This window comes from Malassezia sympodialis, genomic scaffold (genome assembly GCF_000349305.1).
Source record: "Malassezia sympodialis ATCC 42132 genomic scaffold, msy_sf_8, whole genome shotgun sequence".
Classification (NCBI taxonomy): Eukaryota; Fungi; Basidiomycota; class Malasseziomycetes; order Malasseziales; family Malasseziaceae; genus Malassezia; species Malassezia sympodialis.
Window position 1 is genome coordinate 181199 of NW_017387806.1, and position 26394 is coordinate 207592.

The 26394-nt window shown below is 55.4% G+C and overlaps 15 protein-coding genes across 15 annotated transcripts; 4 read left to right on the forward strand and 11 right to left on the reverse strand.

Annotated features, from left to right (window-relative positions):
* Position 1: 1 nt before the first annotated feature.
* MSY001_1768 (uncharacterized protein) lies at positions 2–532 on the reverse strand (the record flags this gene model as incomplete). Its single annotated transcript, XM_018883585.1, has 1 exon — positions 2–532. One exon carries the CDS (start codon positions 530–532, stop codon positions 2–4), a length of 531 nt encoding a protein of 176 aa, XP_018740330.1.
* A 64-nt stretch (positions 533–596) lies between these two features.
* Positions 597–1520, reverse strand: MSY001_1769 (uncharacterized protein; the record flags this gene model as incomplete). Its single annotated transcript, XM_018883586.1, has 1 exon — positions 597–1520. One exon carries the CDS (start codon positions 1518–1520, stop codon positions 597–599), a length of 924 nt encoding a protein of 307 aa, XP_018740331.1.
* Positions 1521–1638: 118 nt separating this feature from the next.
* MSY001_1770 (uncharacterized protein) lies at positions 1639–3996 on the reverse strand (the record flags this gene model as incomplete). Its single annotated transcript, XM_018883588.1, has 9 exons — positions 1639–2022; positions 2095–2310; positions 2375–2502; positions 2669–2829; positions 2906–3109; positions 3258–3310; positions 3368–3699; positions 3769–3852; positions 3942–3996. The coding sequence occupies 9 exons, from the start codon at positions 3994–3996 to the stop codon at positions 1639–1641; spliced, it is 1617 nt and encodes a 538-aa protein (XP_018740332.1).
* A 265-nt stretch (positions 3997–4261) lies between these two features.
* Positions 4262–9168, forward strand: MSY001_1771 (uncharacterized protein; the record flags this gene model as incomplete). The annotated part of the gene is made up of 10 exons (XM_018883589.1): positions 4262–4477; positions 4581–4700; positions 4779–5190; positions 5288–5770; positions 5825–5891; positions 6285–6420; positions 6470–6627; positions 6678–6883; positions 7677–7780; positions 7849–9168. 10 exons carry the CDS (start codon positions 4262–4264, stop codon positions 9166–9168), a joined length of 3222 nt encoding a protein of 1073 aa, XP_018740333.1.
* A 3-nt stretch (positions 9169–9171) lies between these two features.
* MSY001_1772 (uncharacterized protein) lies at positions 9172–10641 on the reverse strand (the record flags this gene model as incomplete). The annotated part of the gene is made up of 3 exons (XM_018883590.1): positions 9172–9735; positions 9852–10215; positions 10547–10641. The coding sequence occupies 3 exons, from the start codon at positions 10639–10641 to the stop codon at positions 9172–9174; spliced, it is 1023 nt and encodes a 340-aa protein (XP_018740334.1).
* Positions 10642–10783: 142 nt separating this feature from the next.
* MSY001_1773 (uncharacterized protein) lies at positions 10784–11333 on the reverse strand (the record flags this gene model as incomplete). The annotated part of the gene is made up of 2 exons (XM_018883591.1): positions 10784–10874; positions 10903–11333. 2 exons carry the CDS (start codon positions 11331–11333, stop codon positions 10784–10786), a joined length of 522 nt encoding a protein of 173 aa, XP_018740335.1.
* A 932-nt stretch (positions 11334–12265) lies between these two features.
* On the reverse strand, positions 12266–12969 carry MSY001_1774 (uncharacterized protein; the record flags this gene model as incomplete). The annotated part of the gene is made up of 2 exons (XM_018883592.1): positions 12266–12703; positions 12733–12969. 2 exons carry the CDS (start codon positions 12967–12969, stop codon positions 12266–12268), a joined length of 675 nt encoding a protein of 224 aa, XP_018740336.1.
* Positions 12970–13383: 414 nt separating this feature from the next.
* Positions 13384–15202, forward strand: MSY001_1775 (uncharacterized protein; the record flags this gene model as incomplete). The annotated part of the gene is made up of 2 exons (XM_018883593.1): positions 13384–13794; positions 13820–15202. The coding sequence occupies 2 exons, from the start codon at positions 13384–13386 to the stop codon at positions 15200–15202; spliced, it is 1794 nt and encodes a 597-aa protein (XP_018740337.1).
* Positions 15203–16346: 1144 nt separating this feature from the next.
* On the reverse strand, positions 16347–16691 carry MSY001_1776 (uncharacterized protein; the record flags this gene model as incomplete). Its single annotated transcript, XM_018883594.1, has 2 exons — positions 16347–16478; positions 16572–16691. The coding sequence occupies 2 exons, from the start codon at positions 16689–16691 to the stop codon at positions 16347–16349; spliced, it is 252 nt and encodes an 83-aa protein (XP_018740338.1).
* Positions 16692–17028: 337 nt separating this feature from the next.
* Positions 17029–17724, forward strand: MSY001_1777 (uncharacterized protein; the record flags this gene model as incomplete). Its single annotated transcript, XM_018883595.1, has 3 exons — positions 17029–17185; positions 17212–17621; positions 17647–17724. 3 exons carry the CDS (start codon positions 17029–17031, stop codon positions 17722–17724), a joined length of 645 nt encoding a protein of 214 aa, XP_018740339.1.
* A 130-nt stretch (positions 17725–17854) lies between these two features.
* MSY001_1778 (uncharacterized protein) lies at positions 17855–18837 on the reverse strand (the record flags this gene model as incomplete). The annotated part of the gene is made up of 3 exons (XM_018883596.1): positions 17855–18601; positions 18630–18785; positions 18817–18837. The coding sequence occupies 3 exons, from the start codon at positions 18835–18837 to the stop codon at positions 17855–17857; spliced, it is 924 nt and encodes a 307-aa protein (XP_018740340.1).
* A 918-nt stretch (positions 18838–19755) lies between these two features.
* Positions 19756–20070, reverse strand: MSY001_1779 (uncharacterized protein; the record flags this gene model as incomplete). The annotated part of the gene is made up of 2 exons (XM_018883597.1): positions 19756–19881; positions 19906–20070. 2 exons carry the CDS (start codon positions 20068–20070, stop codon positions 19756–19758), a joined length of 291 nt encoding a protein of 96 aa, XP_018740341.1.
* A 150-nt stretch (positions 20071–20220) lies between these two features.
* MSY001_1780 (uncharacterized protein) lies at positions 20221–21462 on the forward strand (the record flags this gene model as incomplete). Its single annotated transcript, XM_018883599.1, has 2 exons — positions 20221–20471; positions 20682–21462. 2 exons carry the CDS (start codon positions 20221–20223, stop codon positions 21460–21462), a joined length of 1032 nt encoding a protein of 343 aa, XP_018740342.1.
* Positions 21463–21466: 4 nt separating this feature from the next.
* On the reverse strand, positions 21467–23875 carry MSY001_1781 (uncharacterized protein; the record flags this gene model as incomplete). Its single annotated transcript, XM_018883600.1, has 2 exons — positions 21467–23810; positions 23871–23875. The coding sequence occupies 2 exons, from the start codon at positions 23873–23875 to the stop codon at positions 21467–21469; spliced, it is 2349 nt and encodes a 782-aa protein (XP_018740343.1).
* A 473-nt stretch (positions 23876–24348) lies between these two features.
* MSY001_1782 (uncharacterized protein) lies at positions 24349–25657 on the reverse strand (the record flags this gene model as incomplete). Its single annotated transcript, XM_018883601.1, has 2 exons — positions 24349–24445; positions 24477–25657. 2 exons carry the CDS (start codon positions 25655–25657, stop codon positions 24349–24351), a joined length of 1278 nt encoding a protein of 425 aa, XP_018740344.1.
* Between the last annotated feature and the right edge of the window lie 737 nt (positions 25658–26394).

Here is a 26394-nt window from a genome sequence, read left to right on the forward strand (position 1 = left end):
ACTAGACCTTTTGCCAGCGCAATTGCACATCCGTGATGCTTACTTCGTCACCGGCCTTGTCGTCGTAGTCATGCCACTCACCGTCGTCAAACTGCACGTCAGTGAAAGGCGTGCTGCTCTCGGCGCCACTGCACGTCCACGAGTTCGACTCGGGGAGCAGCGCGTCGATCGAGGGGTCGAGCGGGTTCATACCGCGAAAGTCGATGGTGCAGAGCGTGTGCCACCCCGTCGTGTGGTCTACGTCTGGGGCCGCGGGCGTCCATGGCGACGCATCGCTGCGCGAGCTGGGCACCACGAATGTTGCCGAGTTTTCGCGGCGACAGCTAGGGCAGTGGACGACAAGATTCGCCGTGCCGCGGCTCTTCTGCATGTCCGTCAGGTTCGACGGCTCTAGGGCGACGGGATTTGGGTGCGCCTCGTGGCACGACGTGCACTCGATAGGCAAAAGCAGCGCAGCCTCGACACCGTCGGCAGGAACAAGGCCGACGACCTGGCCAAAGTCCGCCTGGAGCTGCAGGGCGAGCGTGGGCATGAGTCGTGGACGAGAGAATTAGTCAGGCGGGCCCAGATACTATCGACAAACGGGCCGCGCCGCGCTATGGCTTGGGAATGCGCAGCGTCTTACTGAGCATTGCCACGGACCAACCGAGCCACACCAAAGAAAACTTGTGGATGGCAAAGCGACCGCCGTGCTCGGCGAGTGCGGCAAGTGTCGGCGGGCGCAAGAAGCGAGGCAGAATGCCGCCGACTTGGAGAGCGCGGTAGAGCGCGTCCGAGACGTCCACACGGAGCGTGCCAAACAGCATGCCCGTGCCGGGCATATACGAGTGCCAGATGCCCGTGTAGGGTAGGCTCGTTCCTGGCACCCAGGGGCCTGTGGCCGTCTCGAAACGGCCCAGGAGGAGTGAGAGGGCCAGAACGCCCACGAGCGCGAGGCTCGAGGGGATGGGCAAGCCTTCGAAGTAGCGCGCCTTTCCCTGGGAGTCGTGGGGAATGTTGGCCGCGGTGATGTTGAAGCGGGCGAGCCGCGCGATGCCTGCGCACACAAACATGGTCAAGCACAGAGTATCGAGTGGGCAGCGCAGTCCCATAGCAAAGGCGGCGACCGTCGGAGCCACACCAAAGGATACCAGGTCGGCAAGCGAGTCCAGCTCCTGCCCTAGCATGCTGCTCGATCGGCGCCACCGCGCAATCTTGCCGTCCAAAAAGTCAAACAGGCACCCAAACAAAGGGAGCCACAGCGCCCACCACATATGAAGTGGGTTTCCCGTTACAAGGAAGCGCGCCGACATGTAGAGCGACTGTGCACCGCAAAATCCATTCATGAGCGTAAATGCATCAGCCAGATGAAAGTTGCTGTGGTCAGGACCCGCCACGTACCGAACCAAGCTAAAGTGGCCATTCGTCTCAATGAAACGCTTCAATTGCTGCTCCGCATCCTCACGCAAGTCGCAACGCGACTCTTTGCGTTCCGAACCTCCGCGCTGACGCAATCCCGATGCGTTCGAAACAGAGGCCATGGCAGTCCGCAAATATCGCCCGCCCATCGCTGCACGGGCGTTCTACTCCACATCCACGTGCAGCGCGCCAGGTGCACCGCCCATCCAACAAGGTCCATCTACAAGCTGAAAATATGTTCTAGATTGGGTTCAGAGAAGACACGCTGCCCTGTAAGTTCTCGGTGTTTTGCGCAGCCACGTCCATATCAATCTCGTTCGGGTTAGCGGGCGCCTGGTTGTCGACCGCAGAGCGCGAGGGAGCCGCGCTCGTAAAGCCGGAATGCAGCAAGAGAGAGCGGTCCACCTCACGCGAGAGGCCGAGCGAGTTGACAGGTCCATCGCCATCCTGCACGCTTGGCAGCGAGAGGCGGCGGGCTGCGCCAAGGATGTGGTCCTCGCCCGTCGAAAGATAAGACGGAGGGAACACCGAGGGAGGCGCCTCGTGCACAGGGCTCGTGGTGCCCTGTTCACCGGTGAGAGACAGGCGGCGCGCAGCACCCATAATGACATCTTCCTTGGGTGGCTGGGCCGTACCAAGCTCGTGGCTCTCAAGTGGGGCACCGGCGGCGGCCTGGAGTCAGAGATGTATACGCACCATTTGCAGACGCTGCAGCACGTCGACGATCCTGTCATTCGCCAAGACGAGGCGGCCGAGGTAGTCCTCGTCGTTGACGGTATGGATAAAGCGAACAATTACTTTTTGCAACTCCAACACCGTCGTAGTCTGCGTGTGCACCTTAGGATCCTCGAGTAGCGGCACATCACGCTTCTTCGCATCCACCATGGCAGCCAGCAGATCATCCGTCTCGCTCTTAGTCGACTCAATAGTGCCTTCGACACTTGAAAAGCCCTGAAGGTGAGTGAAAGGCACGTACGTGAGAGAGGCCTCCGTTCATGTCAATGTTGAGTGCCGGTTTGTTCGGCGTGTTCATCTTCTTAACCTGATTCGGCAGCGCCGGCTTGCGGTCGACACCACCGCACAAACCGTAGAGACTTGACGCGACTGTCATTGAGGGGTCACGCATAAAGTGACGGTGCCAAGAGAGTAGAATCAACATGAGCTTGCGGCGCACACCATTGTCCGTCGCAAGGCTGCGTGCCGTCGACACAAGCGACCGACACAGATCAGTAGTCGCGAACAGCTCTAACCGTAAGCAGGGAAGACACACGTTGGAATTTAGGCGAGCCCATCTCGACCAGACCCTCGAGCACTGTCAGAACTCGCTTCTGTGCATAGATCGAGTCACCCTCCAGGTGCTTGCGAATCGCCGGAGCGACCAGCTTTTCGGCGCCCTCCGTGCGATTCACAACATCCGAAAGCTCGGCGATGCTGCCATGAGAAGTAAAGCACATACCCATCGTACGAAGTCTCTGTGTACTAGCCGTGAGAGCTACTAGCCACGTACCTTGTTTGAGCACAGCTCATCAATCCATGAGCCGATTGAGAGCTGTGATCCCTGGCCCAAATGAGGATGGGGCAGGTGAGGATGAGGCAGGTGAATATGAGTGCCAGAAGACTGAAGGTGAGCCATACCCACGTACCTCCGTCATAGCCAGGATAAAAGCTAGCGGGAAACTCAAAGCGACTCCCCATGAAACCCATGGCAAATCTTACAATAGCACCGGTCACCTCCACATACGGTCAAACTTGCATGCATCATCATTGCTGACTAAATACCTATAAAAAGTAATCGGGGGCGGGGCGCTTGGGCGGCATGCCCTGAGAGCTAAGGTCAGCGCCCAGATGCGGGTACGTACATCGTTTGGGCTGCATCAAACGTCAGATATTTCTGGTTAAGCGCATCATCTAGCTGTAATATACTCGCCACATTCCCGCAGCGGTAGCAATAGTTCGGAGCGCTCCATACCGTCACAATTGTAGAGTCGAACATGGGCTTAAAACCCTCAAGAATGAGTTGATGCGCACGCGCAATAAAGTCCAGATCATTGGTATGCACAAACTTTTTTACCACATCGCCTCCGAAGAGGAAGCCAGCCCCTCTTGGCGAGACACCCCAACCTGTAATGTCTTTGGTGAGGCTGATACACGTACCATCCGGATCGGACCAGAGCAAATCACACATAGCACCGTCCTGCGGCACTTCTTGCTTGCGACTAATCAGGCGGATTTGATCTAGTGTAGTAATGTTCGGGCTCAGACCTCCATGTACGCAAAATACTCGTCCATCCACGATAGCGCCTAGGGATAAATAGTCAAACACGTCACAGCAATAGCGCCACACATTGGCACTACCAAATTTGCGCTGACATTCATCGTAAAAGCCGTACACCTGTGTGATCTGGCGAGACTCGTGATTTCCACGGATAAGCGTGATCCGGTCGGGATACCGCACTTTTAGGGCCAAAAGAAGAAGGAATGTCTCGACAGAGTAGAGGCCACGATCAACAAAGTCACCTGCACATAAGCTCTCGCATGCATACCAAGGAAAAGATAGCTCGTCTGGGGGCACATACCGCCCACGCTGAAGAGCTCCATAAGATCATGAAATTGTCCATGAATATCTCCGCAGATCGTCACAGGCGCATCGACACGTTGCACATTGCTCTCTTCCACTAGGATTTCGCGAGCCTTGTCACAGAGATCTTTTACTTGCGCCTCCGATAGGGGCTGACATGACTTTAACTGCTGAATTTGTCTCGCGTCAGTACTGTATCCTTACTGATCAAGATCCATAGACATATTTACTCGTTGATCCTTTCAGCATGCGTGTGTGTTCAGCCTTATGCTCGTACACGCAAATATGCCTAACGATCGGATATCGACAATGATCGCGGCTCGCACGGCTGGACGTGAAAGGCGCGTAGGCGCAGTAACCTATCACGTGATCTTAGCAGCGAGGTGCACTGTTACCCCTTCGGCGTCGATTCTGACTGGGCTTGGCGATGAGACGCACAATCCCAAGATGGGCGGCCTGGGCTTCTCGTTGGAGTGCCAAGCCAACTCTTCCGATCGCTGGGTATGCGAGAATGTATTCTGTAGCACCAGTGCGCCACGAAACCTTCGGGTCTGTCACCCCGGCCCTCTTGCATAAGTTTGCCTCGGTTTTATCTGTTCCCCAGTCGTCGCTCTTGAGCACGATTCCCTCTGATGCAAAGATCTGGAATACAGTGGATGCTAGTGAGCTTGATGGATTCAATAATGATTGGATGGGCAAGTACAAAGGTCATTCGATCTGTGTAGTGCGTCCTAAAAGCACAGAAGAGGTCTCCAACATCATGAGGATTTGCTATGAGAACAATATTGCCGTTGTGCCACAGGGCGGCAATACTGGCCTTGTAGGAGGTGGTGTGCCCGTGCATGATGAGGTGGTCCTCAATCTCAGCAGCATGAATAAAATTCGCAGCTTTGACGCTGTCTCGGGCACCTTGGTCTGCGACGCGGGGGCCGTCTTGGAAACGCTGGACAATGAGGTGGCCCAGTATGGCTACATGATGCCCCTCGACTTGGGGGCGAAGGGCAGCTGCCACATTGGAGGTAATGTAGCCACCAATGCAGGCGGTCTACGATTCCTGCGCTATGGGTCACTGCATGGCACAGTGCTAGGCCTGGAGGTCGTGCTTCCGGATGGTCGCATTCTTCCAGGTCTTCGTACGCTAAGGAAGGATAACACGGGCTTGGACCTCAAGCAGCTTTTCATTGGTTCCGAAGGTTCTCTAGGTATCATCACTGGTGTAGCTATTGCGACGCCCCGCCGACCCAATGTATGTGAAACACGACTGACTTCAGGCGAACAATGTGGCCGTATTTGGTGTGAACTCCTTTGAAGCGGTGCAAAAGACGTTCCAGATGGTACGAAGGCACTGCTCAGAGATTCTCTCGGCGTTCGAATTTCTGGATCATCAGTCGTTTGATGTCGTTCAGACCTATTCGTCGATGAATTTACGTGACCCCTTTGAAAGTCGACATCCCATGTATGTGCTGATTGAGACTAGTGGCTCGAACCAAGAGCATGACGATGCCAAGCTTCAGGCTTTGTTGGAAGACTTGCTTGAATCGGGTGTAATTACCGACGGCGTTCTCGCACAAGACGAGACGCAGGTCAAGGCCCTTTGGTCACTCCGAGAGGGTGTACCAGAAGCTCTGGGCCATTATGGAAAAGTATACAAGTATGATATCAGTATGCCCATTGAGAAGATGTATGAGCTAGTGGAGACGCTTCGTGCGCGCATGGTCGCCAAAAAATTGATGCCTGCACCGCAAGAGCCTGGCCGAGTAAAGGCGGTTTGTGGATACGGTCATGTCGGTGATGGTACGTAGCTATGTGGCTTACATCCAGGCAACCTCCATATCAATATTGTGGCAGATGCATACGATACAGAGATTGAAGCTGCCATCGAGCCTTTTATCTATGAATGGATCCAGAACGTCGAGTTTGTATTACCTGGCTAATTACAGTGGGTCAATTTCCGCGGAACATGGATTGGGTCTCATGAAAGCGGAGAAAATCGGCTTTTCGAAGGATGCGCTTTCAATTCAAATTATGACAGACATCAAGCGAGTGTTCGATCCGAAAGGCCTCATGAACCCTTACAAATATCTTCCGTGTACCTGATAGGTCGATCATCCATATAAAGTCTCCGAAGGTAGATCACATAAGCAGTCAAACCTCTGTGGCGTCGTGCAAAGGTGCCTCCATAAAAGTAAGTTGCACGGGAAATTGTTTTTTCTCTTCGTCTAGCACATCACACATGTCGTATGGAACACACCGCGAAGTAGGCAATGTGGCTCATCGGGAGGCGTACGTTCAGTTTCGTAACACACAGACAGTACAACTATGCATTGCGAGCAGCGGGGCAGGGTTTCTTGATAGGTATCGCATCGGGCTTGGCCGGTGGTTACCTCCTTCAGCGCCGCTATGCGCACATCCGCAATCTCACCTTGACCATGAAAACCTTTTTGGTCGCCTCTTGTGGTACGGGTGTGGGTGTGATTTTTGCCGATCATGCAGGCATCCGGTTTGATGTACGTCTTTCTTGCTCACCCCAAGCAAATGCACTACAAGGACAAAGCAGCGTTGGCCGAACGCGAGGCAAAATCAGCGTCGGAACAGAAATGGGAGAATCTTTCTACTTTCGATAAGACACTTACTTTTGCCAAAGAGCACAAGTTCAAGGTTGTGATTGGAAGGTAGGTCTTTGTCCCTGACTCACCACCAGCTGGATCGCCTCTATGGCTGGCTCGTGGATGTACATCCAAACTCAGCCTTTGAGCTTTGCTCAGAAGCTCGTACAAGCGCGTGTTTGGGCTCAAGGACTCACTGTAGCCTCGCTAATCGGCATGGCAGCCGTCACGCAAATTCCATCTGCGGGTGATGATCTGGTTTCCAAGTCACACACGGCAGATGATCATTCTTGGGAAAAGAGTATGTACATCTATACTTACAGAAGTCATTCAAGAATCAAATCTCAAGGCGCATAGCCAAGAGAAGCAAGGCAGCGCAGAAAAGGAGCAGGGACCTAGTCAACCTGCTAAGTAAATGTTGTGGACGTGTTGCCCAACACGTGCAGCTAATACCGATACGTGTAATGGGCCGACGCGGCAAAGCTCTTGTCCTAATGCATCGTTCAATGCTTCGGCTAGAGTGTGACCATGTCGGATGAGCTGTTGACGCGGGACCGATACATCGTCCATAAAAGCAACGCTAGCATGGAACTGTGCCTTATCATAATATCCCCGAGCACCAAACAAACGCTGGAATCTTGGATTGAGCTCCTGGACAAGCGCGTAAAGCTAATATAAGACACATCATACCAACCTCATGCCATCCTGCACTCAGCTCCATGCATAGAAATACACGCTCAGAGGAATCGCTTGGTAGACAAATAAATCTAGAGAAAGCCAAGGAGAATCTGTATTAGTCTTTGCAGCGTACCGAGGGAGAGAAAGCGATTTTACTGCCTGTAGGACTTCTTCCGCAAAAGAACGTTCTTCGTGTTTTCGAAGAATAATGGGCCTTGTCAGCGATACATGAAGTGATGGTTCATGATCCATATGATCATAGGCAAGCATTAGGTCATGTGAATGTGCAACAACCTTTTCCAGCAAGGAAGGAAGACCGGATAGAGAATAGGGCACTGGGTTAGATGCCAGTACATACCTGGTACATACACAAAGCTAAGCCATTCATTCTTATAGCCTTCATCGCCCATGCTCAGTGGCGGAAGTTTGGGGAGCGGTGCTTCAGTTTCGTCTTCTGAGTCGGTATAATCGACCAGGCCTTGAACCATGGCACGGCGCACGGTCGCTTGTCAAAGACCACGTGGGTGGTTTTTCTGAGGAAAAATTTGGGCTGCTGCACACGTCGCGGCTGCTGCTATTATGACGAAGACCCAGGTGTCTGAGGGCATGTCGGCCCTAGGACGACCGGCACAGTATCAACGATCTTCTAGAAAGGGGAAGAAAGCATGGAGAAAGCATATTGATTTGAGCGCCACGGAAGCAGCGCTGGAGGACATCCGCGAACAAGAGCGTGTCATGGGTACCGCAGCGCATTCACAGAAAAATCAAGATTTGTTTGTGGAAGACCGAAGCGGACAGGAAACCCAGCTAGCACGTCAGGCTCGTGAGAAGCGAAAACTCAAGTCGCAAGAGATTCTGGCACAGCGGAGTGCTGTGCCAGCGGTGCAGCAGAAGGCACGCTCGAGTTTCCAGTTGGACACCAAGACGGCCGCTGGTAAAGCGAATGCGGCTGGTCTCCCAGAAAAGGTGAAGAAAAGACTGCGTACATTGGCTTCTCGCCCACACGAGGGACTTCAGGGAGAGGATGAGCACGGCAGCGCGGGAAAGTTCCAGAGCGACGCTGTCCTCGCGGAAAAGCATGACCTTTGGGGAGCACCAGTGCCCAAAGTAGAGAATGAATGGATCACACCAGCCATGAAGAGCGCTGTTCACAAGCCCAAGTCTATGTACCACGAACCATCAGCTCCGGCTAAAAGCCTTTCTGCTGTTTCCAAACCGCACCCCGGCATTTCCTACAACCCTGATTTTGATAGCCACGAATCTCTGATTCAACGTGCATTTGAGAAGGCCAAGGAGCAAGAGCTGGATGAAAATTCGCTTCGCCAATGGAGAGAGCAAATGCGTAATGTTACCCAAGGGCATGATCAAGCCGGTGCGCTTAGTATGAAGATCGACGATTCTACCACCAACGAGGAAGAGCAGGAAGATGATGACGAAAATGCGTCTCAACGGACAAAGCTTCCCGGTCGCAAGACCGCAGCCCAACGTCGACGAGAAGCGAGGGCCAGGGACCAATACAACGAGGCTCAGCAGCGTCGGAAAGAGCGCCAGATGCGTGCACTCATATCTGAAGCGTCTAGTCACAGCAAGAAGTTGGGTAAAGCAGCAGAGGAACGAGCCAAGTTGATCGAGCAACGCCGGGAAGCAAAGCTTGCACGTATGCGAGAGAGTGGTATGGCAGGCTCCAAGGTCGGCAAATATGCTGTTCCCGAAGAACGGATTGATGTTCAAACAGGCGATGAGCTCAGTGAGAGTTTGCGGCAGCTCAAGCCTGAGGGTAACCTGTTTTGGGATCGATTCCAAAATTTGCAAGCCCGTGGTTTGACCGAGAGTCGACGTCTGGTACAACCGATGCGCCGCCGCTTAAAAACCAAGACGTACGATAGACACACTTTCAAGCGTGATTAGGTTCTATCTAGGTATGCTAGAGGAATAGACGGTAAGGATAGGCGCCGCTGTTGTCAGTGCTGTCTGTACATACTTCTTGAACGTAAAGAACTTGATCATCAGGCTGAAAAGCGCGAGAAAACCGAAGAGACCAAGAAGAACCACAAGTCGCTGCAGCATCGGGCTTTTGATAGATGGGCCGATGATGATCAAAAAGATCAAGCTTAGAGTAAGCCCGGCGTAAGTCGCGATCAGCAATGACGACTCGATGCCAGTCTGACTCTGGAAACCATCTGCAAATAGTTTCGGACCAGAAGCCCCCTGCAATACAAAAGGCGCTGAGCGGATACGAGTCCACATATAACCAGATGTGAACATGAACACAAGACCGATGGCCAAAACCATGGCGACAGAGCGGAGCCCGTTTTCCAAAGAAAACTGAGTGCCGACATAAGAAAATGCGCCCACGCTAACGATACTCGAGAATGCGTAAAACATATTAAGCGGTGTGAACAGAGCAGTCTTGGGCTTAATTTTCACATTGAGCTTGCCACCCAGGTACTCTGCAATGTCGTCCGAGTTGAAGCCCTTCAGGATAGCATCGTATTCAGAGGAGTGATCCATGGCACCGTTAGAAGGTTTATAGTAGCGAAAAACTGGAGCATGGTGCAATTTTAGCTGTTGTTAATGAAAAGGACACGTACCATTCGGAAAATATCAACGTTTTCTTCGGCATCAGCCTTGGCCATCAATAGTTTGTTACGATGTTTGCTGGCCTTGACACCACGAGCCACTTCGCTAAATGGTTGGTCGACCATTTGGCAAGCAACACATCGGAATCGAGCACCCAGGGCTGTGTATAGAATGAACACGTCGTAGTCGCGTTTCGATGTCATCAAATCCCTGAAAAGTGCAGGGTTGAGTTTCAACACGCCATCAGGAGAGCGCTGCGCAAGCTTCAGAAATGGGTCTTCATTTTGAGAAGCCAATACATCTGCGGTAAAGAGCGTGACAAGGATGGTGAGTGCACCCACGAGCCAAGCACCCAGCCTCATCGTCAAGATGAACCTATCCAGCTACGGAGAGCTCGGACCACGTGTCGATCCAGCCAACCTCTGTCACGTGGATCTCATCCACGACATCAGCCTTGATGGCTACGGTCCAGTTTACTTGGTCCTTTGAGGCACCTAATAATATAGCAGAGCCTTCGCGGACAACACAAGAGATACCCTCATGCGGAAGTTCTGAAACAAAAGTTCCTTCAGGAGAGAGCACGCTTGCAGCGCTTGCTCAGGCGCTCGACACGACTCGCTCACACCTGAATGATATTGTTACTCACTGGAAAGACCTCGTAGGATCCGAGCAAGACTCTTCCCATGGTATTGGAAACAAACACTACCCTAGCGCGAATAGGGAAGTGGGAAAGGATAATGCCGACGACGTCGACGAAGACGATGAAGACGACGACGATGAAGAGTAGGAACGATTGTACATCTATCACTTAAGCTTCAGAGCTCGTAAGTTTTGCCGGCGTCAAGCTCGTATCGCACTCGCGACCAAGACGCGGTGGCGTCGAGGCTGTGACAAATTCGGTGCGAATGGGTAATTTGGCCGCAGCCAGGCGCAGAGCTGAAAGTTAGTGGATAGCACCCGTACCATCTTTAGCAACCTCAGCCCGGACCTCTACATGTCCACCAATCTCGAATAGGACACGACCCACCGGCACACTATAGTTAGCAGGGACAGAAAACGTACCGACAAGCCCAATACTCGAAAGAGCCTTTACCCTTGCCCATACGAGTCTCATTTCCCTTGACGCATACGGGCACATCGGGGAATACTCGCATAAAAACTTGAGACCCACGTACTACTTTCAACTTACGCTTAAGGGCAGTTTCCGCAGCAGTTAGTTGGTTGGCAGTAATTCGACATGGCTCAAGGGTACGAATTCCGTACATCCCTTGGGTGACCGTAGTGCCCTTCACAGAACCACCAGTGGGAAATGAAACACGACCCTTTTGGGACTTGCGATATTTAGTACGTCGTGGTCCCAGGTTCGAGGCAAAACGCTGCTGGCCCATGTTCATATTTGACAACGGCTGATTCACCGCCAAAGAACGCTGCAATGGTGATGAAAACCTCGAAAATGGTGCGCTTGCGCCAGTAAAAAGAGCGCGAAATGACATGACGCACACAGGCAAGCGGAGGGACGGCAGCGATCACAACCCTTCTTCTTGTGGGTATATCCGTAATTTTTATAGGCGCCAACTACGTCGAACCAATCTGACATCGCACGACGGCTTGTTGCACACCTGATGGCAGTCTACGACAATCCCAATACATATGAGCAACAAAATGACGAATCTCTTAATCGTCTTTTCAACAAAGTAAGATCATTAGTACGTATTTTGGTATTCCTTACCGGCAGAGGGAGGTCACTGTAAACATTCATGAAGATGCAGACCAGCAACGGGGCCTCATCGGTGAGACAGTATGTATATTGTGTGTCTATCAAACTTACACACAAGTCAAATACGTTTGATCAACTAGGTGCAAGTTTAACTTTCACAGCCAAACAATTTGCTCATAAAGTGACTAACTATGCTGGCTCTCATCGTGTTACGACTGGGATCGTTGGGTCATTGGTAGTTCTCTGGGCATTATGGTTTTTCTTCTTCTAAATCATGCAGTTAAACTCAAAGTCCTCACACGGACGCAGGAATCTATAATGGACTTGGCAAAATATACCCATGTATTCTCCATTATGGAATGCATAGTAGTATTACAATGGTTCTTTTCATAGTTTTAGAGTAGAATACAAAAGTGCAAAATCTTGAGATGCATTATAAACGGTATGTAGTTGACGAAAAAAAAGGATATGCCTACATGGTAGGGACCTTCACGATAGAGGGCAAAAAGGATGGAGAATATGGGAATTGAACCCATGGCCTCATGCATGCTAAGCAAGCGCTCTACCACTGAGCTAATTCCCCGATGTATGGAAGTTCCCATTGTTTGGGCATATATATACCCAGATCTTACATTGGAATAGGTATAAATGTAGCATTTTATTTATGTCGTACGCTCAGCCGCGATGCACAGAAAAGCAAATGGATATTTAGCACCCATAGCGAGCGCGATACGCCTGCATACTCTCAATGTCTGCACGTGCCGACTCACCCCGAGTGTTCGACATGTGCTGGATAATTTGGCTCAAAGTGACGACACTGTACACCTTGATGCCAAGACGACGTTCCACCTGCATGATGGCACTTTCAGGAACATCCTCCGTTGCACGTTCTTGACGGTCAAGAGCAATCACAACACCGATCAGCTTGGCATCCGGCTGGGCATTGATGATGTCAACGGCCTCGTTGATCGCAGTGCCTGCCGTAATCACATCATCCACAACAAGCACGCGGCCCTTCAAGGGAGCACCAATGAGGTTACCTCCCTCACCGTGTGTCTTAGCTTCCTTGCGGTTGAAGCAAAAATTCACGTCGCGACCGTGGTTCTTTGCAAGTGCCAGAGCTGTGGCGGCAACGAGAGGAATACCCTATCATGTTAGAAGATACAGGTACATACCTTGTATGCAGGACCAAAAAGAACATCGAATTCGACACCACTTTCAACGATGCGGTCGGCGTAGCATTCCGCCATTTTTTGAAGCTTCATACCAGTGTTAAAGAGACCAGCATTGAAGAAATACGGGGATTGACGACCTGACTTGAGCGTGAAAGGTCCTCCAAAGCGTAGGATGTCCCACTTAAGTGCACAGTCAATGTAATCCGCTTGGTAAGGAGCCAGTGTGGCTTGCGACATATTTCAAATACAGCAACTTGCGGGAACCAGAAAGTCAGCCAAGGATTTCAGTTGACCTCCACATTGTGGGAGACGATTAAGTCTCCCCGTTCACAAGAAGGGCGCCTGACTGTGGGTAGACACCATGGGTTCCCCGGACAAGGCCCGCCAAGATTCAATTTTGACAGAGATCCACTCCCTTGCTCCATATTTCTCATATGATCGCAGTAAGAATGGAGCAGAGGAAGATGCCAAAGGTACGGCTTCTGCAGCCAAGTCGCAAGCTATAGAGGAGCAAAGAAGCTCTAGCAACTGGGAGAAACAAAGGAAAGAGTACGTACTCAATTCTGACCTAGATTGCTTAATATTGCGAATGATCAAGTTGTTGTAAACCGCCAGTCCCGACAGATTAACGCATACCAATCCAGCGGCAACATGGACCAGGTTGGCTCTATGGCTAACATGGAATCGAGTGTCCTTCGTGGCCCTAATACGTCGTCCAGTTTAAATAACACTGTCATTATGCCGTGGGGAAGCGCGTATATCAAGGAGGATATTGTCCGCATCGTCACGCAATGGCTAGCCGATGAGGGTTTCGGTGCTGCACGGCAGGCCTTACTAGAAGAGGCGGGTCTCAATCTTCGCGAGAGTGAAGATGAGAAGAATGAGAAATGGAAGCTAAGGACCTGCTTGTTAGGTGCGTATCTAACACTGACGAAAGAGGGGAACTGGGCTGAAGTAGAGAAGATATGTGCCAAGCCGTTTTTTAAAGGACACAAGGCTTTTTTGTATGCGATTTACCGGCAGCAATTCCTAGAGATCATTGAGCACAGAGAGTACCAAAAGGTATGCAGTACATGCTCATCATCAGGCATTTACATTCCTCACAAAGCGTCTCAAACCGCTGGAACACTACCAGCCTCATGCAGCAGAGTTTGGGGACCTGTGCTATTTACTATCGGCCAAGAGCGTGACAGATGCACCTTCCTTCCGGATGTGGGAAGGCATTCAACCGGGACGTGAAGCTCTAGTAGCAGAGTTTTCGCCGCTTTTGGAACCGGATCGACTGGATCGCGAGGCTCTGTTGGATGATGCCCCAGGTGCAGGATCGAAACCGCGAGACCAGACTTACGTGCCGCCTCATCGACTGCTTACGCTTCTGCACCAGGCCGTGGCCTACCAAGTGGAGTTTGCGCGCTATCAAAAGCGTACTGTGCCGGTGGTGTCTTCATTGCTGCACGATTACGCTGGCTTCGTGATACCCAATCGCTGCCGTATGGCGTTGCGCGGACATACACAGAATGTCAAATGTTTGCGTTTTGTGGGTGAGGATGGCCGGAAACTAGTGAGCGGTTCAAGTGATTGCACGGTACGCCTATGGGACACAGAAACAGGTGGATGTGATGCCATTCTGGAAGGGCACGGAAGTCGTGTGTGGGATGTGGATGCAACGCGGAATGGCGCTCTTTTGGCGAGTGCAAGCAGCGATGCCACCGTGCGAATCTGGAGCACAGAGTCCAAACTGCCACAGCTGACACTGAGAGGCGGTTTTGGTGATGTGTACTGCTGCCGTTTTAGTCCCAGCCAACATCAGCTCGTGACGGGCGGGTACGACAAGCTGATTCGTCTGTACGACCTCAATAATGGCACGGCCGTGCGCATGTTCCCCGGACACCAGCTGGGCGTGTCATCCGCGGTGTTTAGTCCTCAGGGCAGCCTTGTTATTACAGGTGCTAAAGACACCAGTGTGCGATTCTGGGATACACTCAGTGGCACTTGCGTTAGGTCATTACCTGGCCATCTCGGGGAAGTCACTTCCGTGGAAATGAGCGATGATGGCATGCAGCTCTTGACTTCGTCGAAAGACAATTCACATCGACTTTGGGATATGCGCATGTTGCGACCATTGCAGCGTTTCAAGGGGCACCAGAACACGTCCAAAAACTTTATTCGCTGTGCCTTTGCTCACCCTAGTTTGATCGTCAGTGGCTCTGAAGACGGTTTGGTATATATGTGGGGCCAAGAAAACTCACGCGTGTTGCAAACACTTGAAGGCCATGGTATTGATGCACCTCTCTCCAAATCAACACCCGAGTGGTGCACTGCCACGGACGGACCCACACACGTGAGTCGCAAGCAGGTCGTGGTTTACAGTACGGTGTGGAACAAGGTCCAGGGCTTGTTGGCGAGTTGTGCAGATGATGGGACAGTGAGAGTCTGGGATTGGACAGCACCTCATGATACATCCAGGTAGTTACCTTATCGCTGTGTGCGCTGCCGAAAGCGCTTGTATACACGATCGTCCGAGGGCCGTTCTCTGCGTGGCGCATGCGACGTCGGAGGTCCGTACTGAGCCTGCCTGCGAGCCTCATCGAGCGTGCCAGGTTCTGATTCAGGCAAAGGATTGGGTATAGTACGCTGCATTAAGGCGCGCTTGGCTTTTTCCGTGGCCTCGATATTGTCCAATCGAGGCTGCACGCCGAGATCCACCTCTGGGACACTAGTAAGTAGCGCATCGTTATGTAGATTGTTAGGGCCAGGCGTTGCGGTCGGTTTCAAGTGCGAGTTAAGAGAATTACTAGGCTGGCTAGGTGCTGAAGGTGCATCATTCTCTTGTCTGGCGACATTTGCTTTAACAAACTGGAACCTGATGTCAATGCGCGCTATACATACAAGTGTCGATCAGCATTGGGTGGCGACGAAACAGCGCCTCCACGATGTATTTCATCATTATCCTGGATCTGATCTGTCGATTCTACTTTTCTCTGGCGCTTGTTGTCACCGGCATTCAGGCATGATAGCTCGATGCCTGTGGGTTTGCGTAGCATGTCGCGCAGGTTAACAAGCTCGTCAACAGATACAGACTTGTCCTGTGGCGATCCTTCTTCAGATTGTAGGGACTCGTATGCTGTGACCCGATGTGCGTGGCGCCCAATGCGCGTGCGCTTCTTAAACAGAGGCTTCCCCGCATCGAGCTCCCTCTCAGCCATGGACGTGCCGCGCCAAGAGTCAATGTATTTTAGTCAGCGATCCCAGAGGCCGCGACGACCTGCCGTACTAGCTGCGCCTTGAACGCTGGCCGCATCATGACCCCGGAAGAGGCAGCTCTCCGGGAGAAGCGCGAGGCTCCAATGCGGGATCAATTTTTGGAACATTATCTGCTGGTGCATTTGAATGACAAGCGTCGCGCCCTGTTGGGTCTACTCGTCTGTGCTGATACCCATGGGAATATCATCCTGCAGGAGACGACAGAGTACTTGGTAGAGCCAACAGGGCAGCTTATCGCCAGCCGCTTTGTTCCATTGTTGATGGTGCCGGGGAAATACATCGATCGAGTGGCCAAATCTAGTGGCAATGAGGCTACTCTTCCCAGCACATGGGACCCCTACATGTAATACCTATTTGGGAAGCTGAGACATAAGCTTCTCGTGTACCTGAATGTGAGATACCAGTATGCGCACCTTCTGAAGCTCTTCCTTGGGAGGCTGCGTCGACGGCCAGCCGACCACGAGACCCTTCTCCTGCGAGGGCTTGGGGATCACATGGACTAGACGTAAGGATGTTGTACATACAATGAACATGATCCACAACCTAGCAAAGTTAGACGCTGAAAGAGTACATACCTGGTGAGCCAGGCGGCCGTTGTTCTGCAGGACATTGTATTCCGCGGCGCCCGTGGCAATGGCCACCTTCTTGGCCACAGGAAGGATGTCAGCGAGACTGTCATCGGGAAGCTCATGCATCTTCGCTGCATGGTATTTCGGGATGATCAAGCTGTGGCCGGGCGCGCAGGGGCCAATATCTGTGGCGGTGAATGCACGACGACATACCCACGAAGGCCAAAGACTTCTCCGTCTCGACCAACTTCAACGATGGGATCTTTCCATCGACGATCTTGCAAAAGATACAGTTAGCGTCGTGAGACATGATTTTAGCTTGTTGAAACAGTCGGGCTGTGGGTCGAAGAATCTTGTCGACAGCGGCGAAAGCCAAGTCGGTCGTACGAGCCCGAGGTGTCCGTGCATCGGTTCGATCACGTGTAAATTCTTGGACGGTCGATGCGCAACACACAATTGCTTCATGGCCCCCGCAGTGTATTGGACGCCGACGATGCGCACACGGCCCAGTGCGCCGGTCGATGCGAAGCAGTCTTTGGAAGAGATGGCACCTATCCCTACGCCACCTTCGGTGCGGGATGTGACACCATCCCTGTGCTTGTCTTTGGTCGAGTTTAAAGGTAGGAACATGGTGTCTGACGCCCAGACATGCTCCGACAGTTCCGCGCTGTCGACGACAGTGTGACGCTACGTCTCAACCGAGCATTTGCTCATTCTCGTGATCGCGGCACATCTTTGCCGCCGTCGCTACTCATGCAGCATGATAAATCGTATTCGTCATCGACAGCGACGGACCTTGGTCGCTCCACGTACTCATCGGTATCCGAGACGATGTGTGCGTCCATCTGGCTCGACCTGGTGGATCTGTGGACACGCAGGGAAGATACCATTAAGTACTGCATGGAAATCAATGCGCAACAAGCGCAGCAGGCCCAGGCAGCCCAGGCCCCCATAAATAAGGAGGACTTGCTCGATCTCGATCGCGCACAAGCACGAGAGCGGAGCGCACCTATTGAGATTTCTCGCAGCCGGGGAGAAAGCACAGCAGAATTTATGGTGTGTGCATCATGCTGACAGGCAGGCGCGCCAGCTTCGCAACGAACTCATGGTTGAGTCGATTGTGCGACGGCGCTCGTTGGAAGGTACGGGTCGATCTTAACACGCAGTATTCCAGTCTCGATGCAAAATGTTCCAGCCCAGTACACAGGCTTGTGAACGCGAATGGGCGTATTGGCATGGACGATCAAGAGACGAGATGAAATAGTCTATCTCAGAAAAGCTGTCGTCTATTAGAGACGCTCCGTAAGCTGCGAGGGGTCAACGCCTTCGAAGCAGATTTCGTAAATGGTTCTCAGAAGGGGGTATTCATCCACCTTACCCCGGGCCTTGAGAAACTCGTACACGTCTTTGGCCGTCTCAGTACCCTGGAGCTTCTGACCATTGAGCAGCTCCGCTTCAAGGACGTGGAAAGGCTTGCGCGTCTTGACAAATGCTTCAGCACACTTGCGGTTACGGCCACCGTAGCAAGTAGTGATCAGGTCGGCCACACCGGCGCTGGTCTCCGTGAACGTCTCCGGACGAACGTTCTCGAAGAACTCGAGCGAGAAGCGACGCATCTCCATCAAGCCAATGCGCATGATCGCCGCCTTCGCATTACCGCCCCAGCCGAGGCCGTCGACAAGGCCAGCGCCAATCGCAACAATGTTCTTCAGAGCACCACACAGACTCACGCCTGCCACGTCCTCGATCATGCCCACGCGGAACTTGGGCGTGTCAAAGAGCTTCACGTAGTACTCTGCCAGGTGACGCTGGTGGGGACGGTAGCCGACGGTGGTCTCCGAGAAAAGACCCGCGGCCACCTCATTCGCAATGTTCGCACCACTGAGGGCCGCACATGGAATATTCAGAGCCTTCTCAATCACGTCGGCGTAGATGCTGATGTTGTGAGAGGACACATCCACACCCTTGATCATGGAAATAGCATGGGCATCAGGAGCAAGCGAGTTCTTCAGCGACTTGCACACGTTTTGAATGAACTGTGGGTCAGCAGCGAATAAGACGTACTTGATGGGGAAGCACAAACACAAGCAGCGTTGCACCGCAAGCCGCATCTTCCGCGTTGGGAACCGCCACGACATTGTCGGGCAGACGGGCGTGCGGCAGGTACTTCGTATTGACGTGGTCTTCGTTGATGATTTCAGTGAGTTTTTTGCCGTTGATCTGGGATGAGCTATCCAGGGTATTTACGTACCACCTCCTCATACACATACATGTTGACGATCGGCTCAAAGATGTCCGTGTGACGCGCAGTGTTGTAGCCTGTGTGTTAGAACGATCAGGTAGCGAAGGCGCTTACCTGCAATCTTCGCAATGGCGCTGCCCCTAGGCAGTGTTAGCTCCTTTGCCAGTGCACAAAAACATACCAATTTCCGGAACCGATAATAGCGACTTTCTGCTTTTGTCCAACCATGGTGTGAAGACTCCGGGGTAGTCGGAAAAGCTGCGACAGACGAGCGGACAGGTACGTGGCGGTCCCCAATGTGCACCTCCCCATGCCCTCAATACCGGTGCTTTGCCGGCCTATTTGTCAGACAAATTTTCTACCTATAAATTTACTAAGCTTGGCCGGTCAGTCGCAAAGGGCGGACCAAGCACCAATCACAGAGGAGAGGCAAAGCGCAGGAGAGGGCTGAAAAAGCACACACATCCAACCTGCGTTGCGGCACAGCAGATGGATAGTATCGGTGTTAGAAGCAATTATCGCGACGGCCGTTGGAGGCGGCGGATGAGCCGCTCCTGTTTCATAGCAGACTGGCGCCGTTCAGGCAGGCCCTAGCTTGTTAGCTTTACGGTACTCACCGTCTGTAGTTGTTCCAAAGTTGCGAACACGGTGTCCAGCGTAGCCTCCGACCTTGTCTTGGCCGCTGCATCGACTAGTGTTAGCTACGCATACGAACCATAGAGAGGTTGGCCACGAGCCAGTGCAGGGAAGGGCGCGCGATTCCGCATTTTGCGTAGCCGCCGCTGGCGTTGTTCCTCCTTCGCGTCCGCCAACGCACTACGCGCCTCCGCGCGGCGCTGAACTGCACGCGCATAAGCTGAGGGAAGATTTTTTCGACAAGCCACCACGCGCTCGGTCGTCTCGTCGACTTCGCTGGACAGTGTATGGACTCGCTGAGAAAGGCCCTCGTCAAACGGTTCCATCGCTGTTGTGAGTGGGACGCGACCTACCCGCTGACTGTTTCGCATAGTCTGACAGGGAAAGCCCATTGATGTGTACGTTGGGGATCAAACGGGCGCGCGCCGCATAAACCCACTGCGTGTGAGTGCGTGGACATACCCGCGCTAGAGCTTGCTCGAGCGTGCCCTCGAGCGCTGCTGCACCGCGACCGCGCGTACGCAAGCGCTCGTGACCTACATCTGTGGCGTACCGTAAAACGGCATTTATGATAAAGTCAATGTCGCTGGGATGCTCCAGGTCCACCCTTGGGAACTCCTGGGGCATCGCCTCGCGTCCAGCCTGTTGTGCCCACGCGCTGCGGTCGACACGCGCCTTGTTTGATTATGTCAGCTAAGGCGGCGAGGACGACAAACGTCGAGCTGCAGCGACGCCCGTGCCACGCCGTCGTGGGCAGCGAGGCGACGGTGTCACCTCATGTTCCATCGAGATCGCGCTGCTCTGCAGTCTATCGACTTTGATACTGATGCTAGCGTGTCTGTGCAGCTCGACGACCACTACGACGAGGGCCTAGGCCTTTCGAAGGCAGGCCTGTGGAGCGCCAAGGGGCCGAGCTCGCACGCGGTTCGCGCTAGCCTGGGCAAGAGTGCTGCGCTCCATGCCGATTGGGCGCTAGCAGGATTGCGTGACGCGAACAGATGGCAGCGTGTGTTCGCAATGGTGCGATCGTACGTGGAACATACTCACCACAGATCCCCGGCCCTTCGTCTGGGCCTGCTTAAAGGGCTCGTGCTCAGCGGCCTCGTGTGCGTGCTCGTGCATGTCTTTCGGCTATCTTTCGTGCCACACGCACTCCTCCAGCGCCGCGAAGAAGGTGCGTCCGCCTGGATTGGCTCAGTGGGTCATGTGTTCTGGCTGTACCCGCTGATCGCTGGCAGTTATCTGCTGGCCTCGACGTGGAGCACCAGTATTGCTGAGGCGGCCTTCCTTGCGCAGAACATCCAGCCGCGCGCTGCACCACCAGTGGACCACCCGTGGGTTGAACATGTGGTCCGGTTCGCTCTGGTGCTGAACTACTCGGTGGCCTGCTTTGCGGTGCAGTCGCTCCCCTGGGTGGGGCCACTGCTCGCGTTTGTATTTATGTGCTTTGTTGACGGCTACTTTTGCTTTGAGCAGGTGTGGGTCGTGCGTGGGTGGTCGCTCGAAAAGCGACTCCGTTTCGCCGAGTCACACTGGTCGTTTCTCCTTGGCTTTGGCGTGCCATCCACGGCCATCTCGTTCTTCCATCCGAGCGGCCTGCTCAACCTCATGTTGTTCATGCTCGTGTTTCCCATCTGCACTGTCCTTGCGTACCTCGCCGATCCGCAGCCCCACAGCTCTGCGTTTGGGGCACAGACCTCCATGCTGCCCTCGACAGTACAGGGCGGCCGCGAGCAGCTGCTTGCCTGGCTCCTACCTGCCCGTATTCCCTTGTTCTGGCCGACCGTGCAGCTGCGGCGCTGGCTCGTGCGCCGCTGGGCGCCGCCACTGCCGCCCAAGCCCACGCCTGCACCATCGCGCCCAGTGAGCCAAGCGCCGCTCTCGCCTCTTGCGCCGCGCCGCTCGGCAGCCTCGTTTGTCGGTGGCGCATGGTCGCCGGCCCCCGGCCCGCATACCTCAGCGGTCCATATTCCCATGGCCGACTCGCTGGGCACGCGCAAGTCTCATAAGATTTCATAATGTTCTACAGTAGTGGCTGCCGCAGGCGGATATCGCGCGATGAGGCACCTACGAGGATCTCGTACGAGCCCGAAGGACGGCGCCATTGCTGGTGCGCAATGCTCCACACCGACAAGTCGTAGTAGTTCAGCGTGTGGTTCACACGCACCGTCTCGCCGCGCGGTACCCACACGCGCTCAAATGCACGCAGCACCTTGGGCGGTTCGCCACTGTCTTGCGGGAAGCGCAGATACACCTGGGGGACTTCGTGGCCATCCCTATCGCCCGTGTTGCGCACGGTGAACGACACGCGCACGGCCGTCTCGAAGAGCCACGCTGGGAGGCCGTCCGGCGCAATTCTGTGGCCCCACTTGTGGTTCCAGTTGTGGCCATCGTCACCCACAAACTCGACATCGAGTGCTGCGTACTGGAATTGGGTGTACGACAGACCGAACCCGAACTCGAAGCGCGGCTCGATCGCATTGGCATCAAAGTGGCGGTAGTCGATGAGGAGGCCCTCGGTAAAGTTGATCTGGGGTTGTGGCATATCCGAGTTGTACATCACTTCGGCTGGGTAGTCACTGCGCTCCTTGGCGATCGTGTATGGCAGACGCCCAGACGGGTTGTAGTCGCCATACACGACATTTGCAACCGCCGAGCCGCTCTCGGAGCCGGGCAAGTGCGCCCACAGCACGGCCGTGACGTTGGGATGCTCAATCCACTCTTCCATCAGCACGGGGCCGACCGCATGCACGACAACGATCGTGTTGTTGTTGATCGCAGCGACCTGTTGAATCAGCTGCTCGCCGCTATTCCAGAGCGTGATGTTGTTCCGATCGCCCATATTGGCAGCCGTGTCCTCTGGCTTCGTGGCAGGCACAGTGCCATAGCCCTCGCCCGAGAGTGACGTGACGAACACCATGGCCACGTCCGAGTAGTTGGCGACTTTCTGCGCATTCTTATAGTCAAAGTCGTCAAACGACCAGTTAATGGCTGTGTGGTCCTGGCGCGCGCGCTGCTGGATCGCCTCGTACGCAGTCACCAGGTACGGATTCATCGTGGAGCCGGAGCCCCAGCCCATGCTCAGCGCGCCGGAGGGCCACCCGATGTTGTCAGGGTAGTAGTTGAGGCCCAGCGGGAAAGGCCCGGCGTCCGAGCCGATCAGCGCGATTTTCTTGGGCTTGGACAGCGGCAGTGTCTCGTTGGTATTCTTAAGCAGGGCAATCGCGGCCGTGGAAATCTCGCGCGAGACCACGTCGTGGTCGGCCATCACATCCACATGCTCGTTGGTGGCGGGATCCGTGATGTCCAGAAAGTTGAAGTTGGGCTTGGGGTACCCCTCGTCCTGCCGCACAAAGTAGTAGCCGGCAAGCACACGCGTAGCCATGTCTTGGACGCGAGAGAGTGGCACGCTCCCGTTCGTAACGGCCTGGGTGAGGTTCTGGCCCCAGAAACTCGTCGTGTTAAGGTCGCAGCACGACGTGCCGCCCGGCATGGTCATGTCCAGACCTGCCAGGGCCGATGCAACGCCCGAATGCTGCGCACCCCAGTCGCTGACCGTGTATCCCTGGAACTGGAGCTCGGTCTTGAGGCGGCCGTTGAGGAGCGCCGAGTTCTGCGACATCCACGAGTTGTTCACAAAGTTGTAGCCGGGCATCACCGACACGACGCCGGCCTGGATGGCCCGCATGAACGGATGCAAGTAGAGCTCACGTTCCGTGCGCTCGTCGAGGTTCGACGAGCCCGTATTGCGAAAGTGCTCCTGTTGGTTGGCCAGGTAGTGCTTGACCGTGGCCTGCACCCGCTCGTTCTGCACGCCCAGCACCGTTTGGTAGGCGGCCTCGCCGTTCAGGTACGGGTCCGCGCCAAAGCCCTCCCAGTTGCGTCCAGCAGCTGGCGCGCGCATCAGGTTGACCATAGGACCGAGATACACATTCGCGCCTTTGCCCCGGAACTCCTGGCCGAGCGCGGTGCCGCGGCGGCGCATGAGCTCCGTGGAAAAGGTGCCAGCCACGGTGATGGCTGGCGGGAAGGCTGTGGCGAAGTCTACGCCGCGCAGGCCCGTAGGGCCGTCCTGCAGGCACATACCAGGAAAGTCGATCGAGGGGATCGGCTGGATGTTGCCCACGCACGGGCCATTGCCGTACCCTGAGCCGGTGACCAGCGCGGCCAGGTCATCCAGTGACATGTCCTGCACAGCGGCGCGTGCGCGCTTCACGGGATGCTCCCACCAACCGTTCGTAGACGTATTGGGCGATGGGTAGTACGGCTGGCTGAAGGGCATCGAATCGTTCCCTAGGAACGGCACAGATGGGATTACCGGTAAATTCGGAGCCGTATCGGGAGTCTCGGGATGATGGGCGTCATCTCTACGAACGAGCGAGGCATGGACGCCTAGGGCGATCACAGCCAAACCCACATAGAGGTACCGCATCGTGACAGTCGGACGAGACGCAGTAGGGAAGTTCGGACGCCGAAAGCGGGGGCCTATCACGTGGTGCACGGACGCGCGCACCGCCCGTGCGCCCCGCGACGAGCGGTCCTTGCCACCATGTCGAACAGCGACTCGACCGTCCATATCCAGTACGTGTGCGCCGCTGACCCAGACCGCATCCTGCGACGTGTGCGTGCATGTGAACTGACGCAGCGAACCAGCCGGACGCTGGGCATGACGCTACCAGCGGCGCGATCCATGCGCCGCCGGGCCTGCAGCAGCTGGACCCGAAGACGGCGTCCTCGCTCGAGACGCCCCTATGTACGTTGATGCTCTGACGCCAGCGGATGAGGAGCTGAAGAAGCGCTCAGAAGAGCTGAACAAGTGACGTAGTTCGTCCTATACAGACAGCCACAACGGCCGTCGCTGCCAACGGCGTACGGCCATCCACGACCCGAGAGAGAGCAGGCTCGCTAGGCCGAGACAGCGTAGCAGGGTCGTGACGATGAGGGCGCGGCGCACGCACGAGTAGAATGCTGCGAGTGCGAGGCCCGACCAGTGGGCTCGGCGCTCCATCTCCGTGCCCATGCTCTGCTCCCACTTGCGCTGGATCGCCCGGTAGCGCCACCCAAAGACCCACATCCACAGGTTGACGTCTGGGTAGCTGAACCGCGGGAATACCTCGACGATGCTGGGCGCCTTGCGCGCTAGCAGTGAGCGGTGCGGCGAGCCTAGCAGCCACGAGGACGGCGTGTGCGATAGCACGCGGCGGAGCGCGCGCATCGTCGGGGCTTCCGCCGGCGTCTGGTGTATCTGGTACGTTGCCATGTGTCCGAGAAAGTCGAGCGTCATGCCAAGCGTGAGGCCCCAGAGCTGCAGTGGCTCGGTGTGCTCGGCGACGTACTCGCGCTCCGCCTCGGTAAGCTGCTTGGTGGCGTCGTCGTCCGCGGTCGCGGCTGGCGCGGGCGCGTCCGGCAGCACCTGCGCGGCATCCACGAGCGTCATGGCCGTCGGTGCGTTCGGCAGCTGGATGCACCGGAAGGTCATCCGCCCGACCAACAGGCCCAGGAGGCGGCGCAGGAATGTGTGGCGCGGCGTGTGGCGCGCAATGTCGAGATGAAGTGTGCCCCACGCCGGCGTGGGGGTGAAGAGCCGGGAGAGCGGGACCCAAAGCAGCGTGGCCACCTCGCTGGGCTGCAGACTCGGTGGGGGCGAGAAGGGCGAGAGCTGCACAAACACATAGGGGCTCAGGATCATGAGCAGGCGCTTCCCGAGGCTGCTCGTGATCTCTCGGTCCTCCAGGTGCCCGACGTGCAAGAAGTCCTTCTCCGCAAGGTCGATACCGACCTCCTCCCAGGTCTCGCGCATCGCCGTGAAGAGCCCATTCTCGTCCTCTTCATCGCGGCGCCCACCGGGGAACGCCACATGCGACGACCAGTTGTCGTTGACACGCACGGCGCGCTTGATGAACAGGAGCTCGGGCGTGCCGCTCTGCACCCATGGCAGCGTGAAAAAGTGGCGCAGGCGCGCCTCTGTGCTCATCGTACCATTGGCGTCCTGCTGCATCATCGACGGAAAGAGATGCGCATCCTCCTCGAGGACCTCGCCGTCGCGCCATTTGGTGCGCAGCCAGGCCTCGTCCTCCGCCGCCGGACGAATGCGCAGAATCAGCGCCACACTCGCGCGCCGCTGCTGCGTCGGCGGGCTGGCGAGCACGCGAGGAGAGATCGTCGCAATGCGCACAAGGCCGTGCTGCAGATGCGCCAGCAGAGAGGGTGTCATGGTCCCGTCCGTGACCAGTGCACGCATACAGCGCGGACCGAAACCCGACCAACGTTCGCCACGTGCTCCACCGTCCCTCTGATCGGCTCCATGGGCAAGCACTACTGCGGTACGTGGCGGCGGCTGACCCAGACTACTGCGACGTGTTCCTCACGCACGACTCGACGTCTGGCACGTATGGACGACTAACAGCAGTGCGCAAGGCCCACAACTGCGGTCGCAATCACCTACAGAACGTGCGCGACTACTATGCGGCGATGGCGCCGGCCGACATGCAGGCGGTGCTCGACAGCATCCGGCGCGAGTACGAGAAGCGGGGCATGCCGCCGCCTATTGAGCTCGTAGCGCCGCATGTCGCATACCGCCTGCCGCCGCCCTCGCTCATGCCGAATGGTACGTACCTGGCGCTGACGCAGGCCGCGCGCCGTTCATGGGCGGCGCCGCGATGCGCCCGCCACCTGGCGTGCCGCCGCCCGACCTGAGCAAGCCGCCGCCAGGCATGCCGCCGCCAGACTTTAGCAAGCCACCGCCCGGTTTTCCGCCGGTCGACTTGCGCAAGCCGCCACCCGGCATGCCGCCGCCCGACTTTAGCAAGCCACCGCCGTCCATGCGGCCCTAGCTTTATACCCCCTATGTATCGCGCTGCCGCTGGCGCGCGCGCTGGCTGTCGGACGCCTGGGCCTTGCGCTTGTTGCGCTCCTTGGCCTCGCCTACCTTTTCGTCATGTAGGGCCTGGG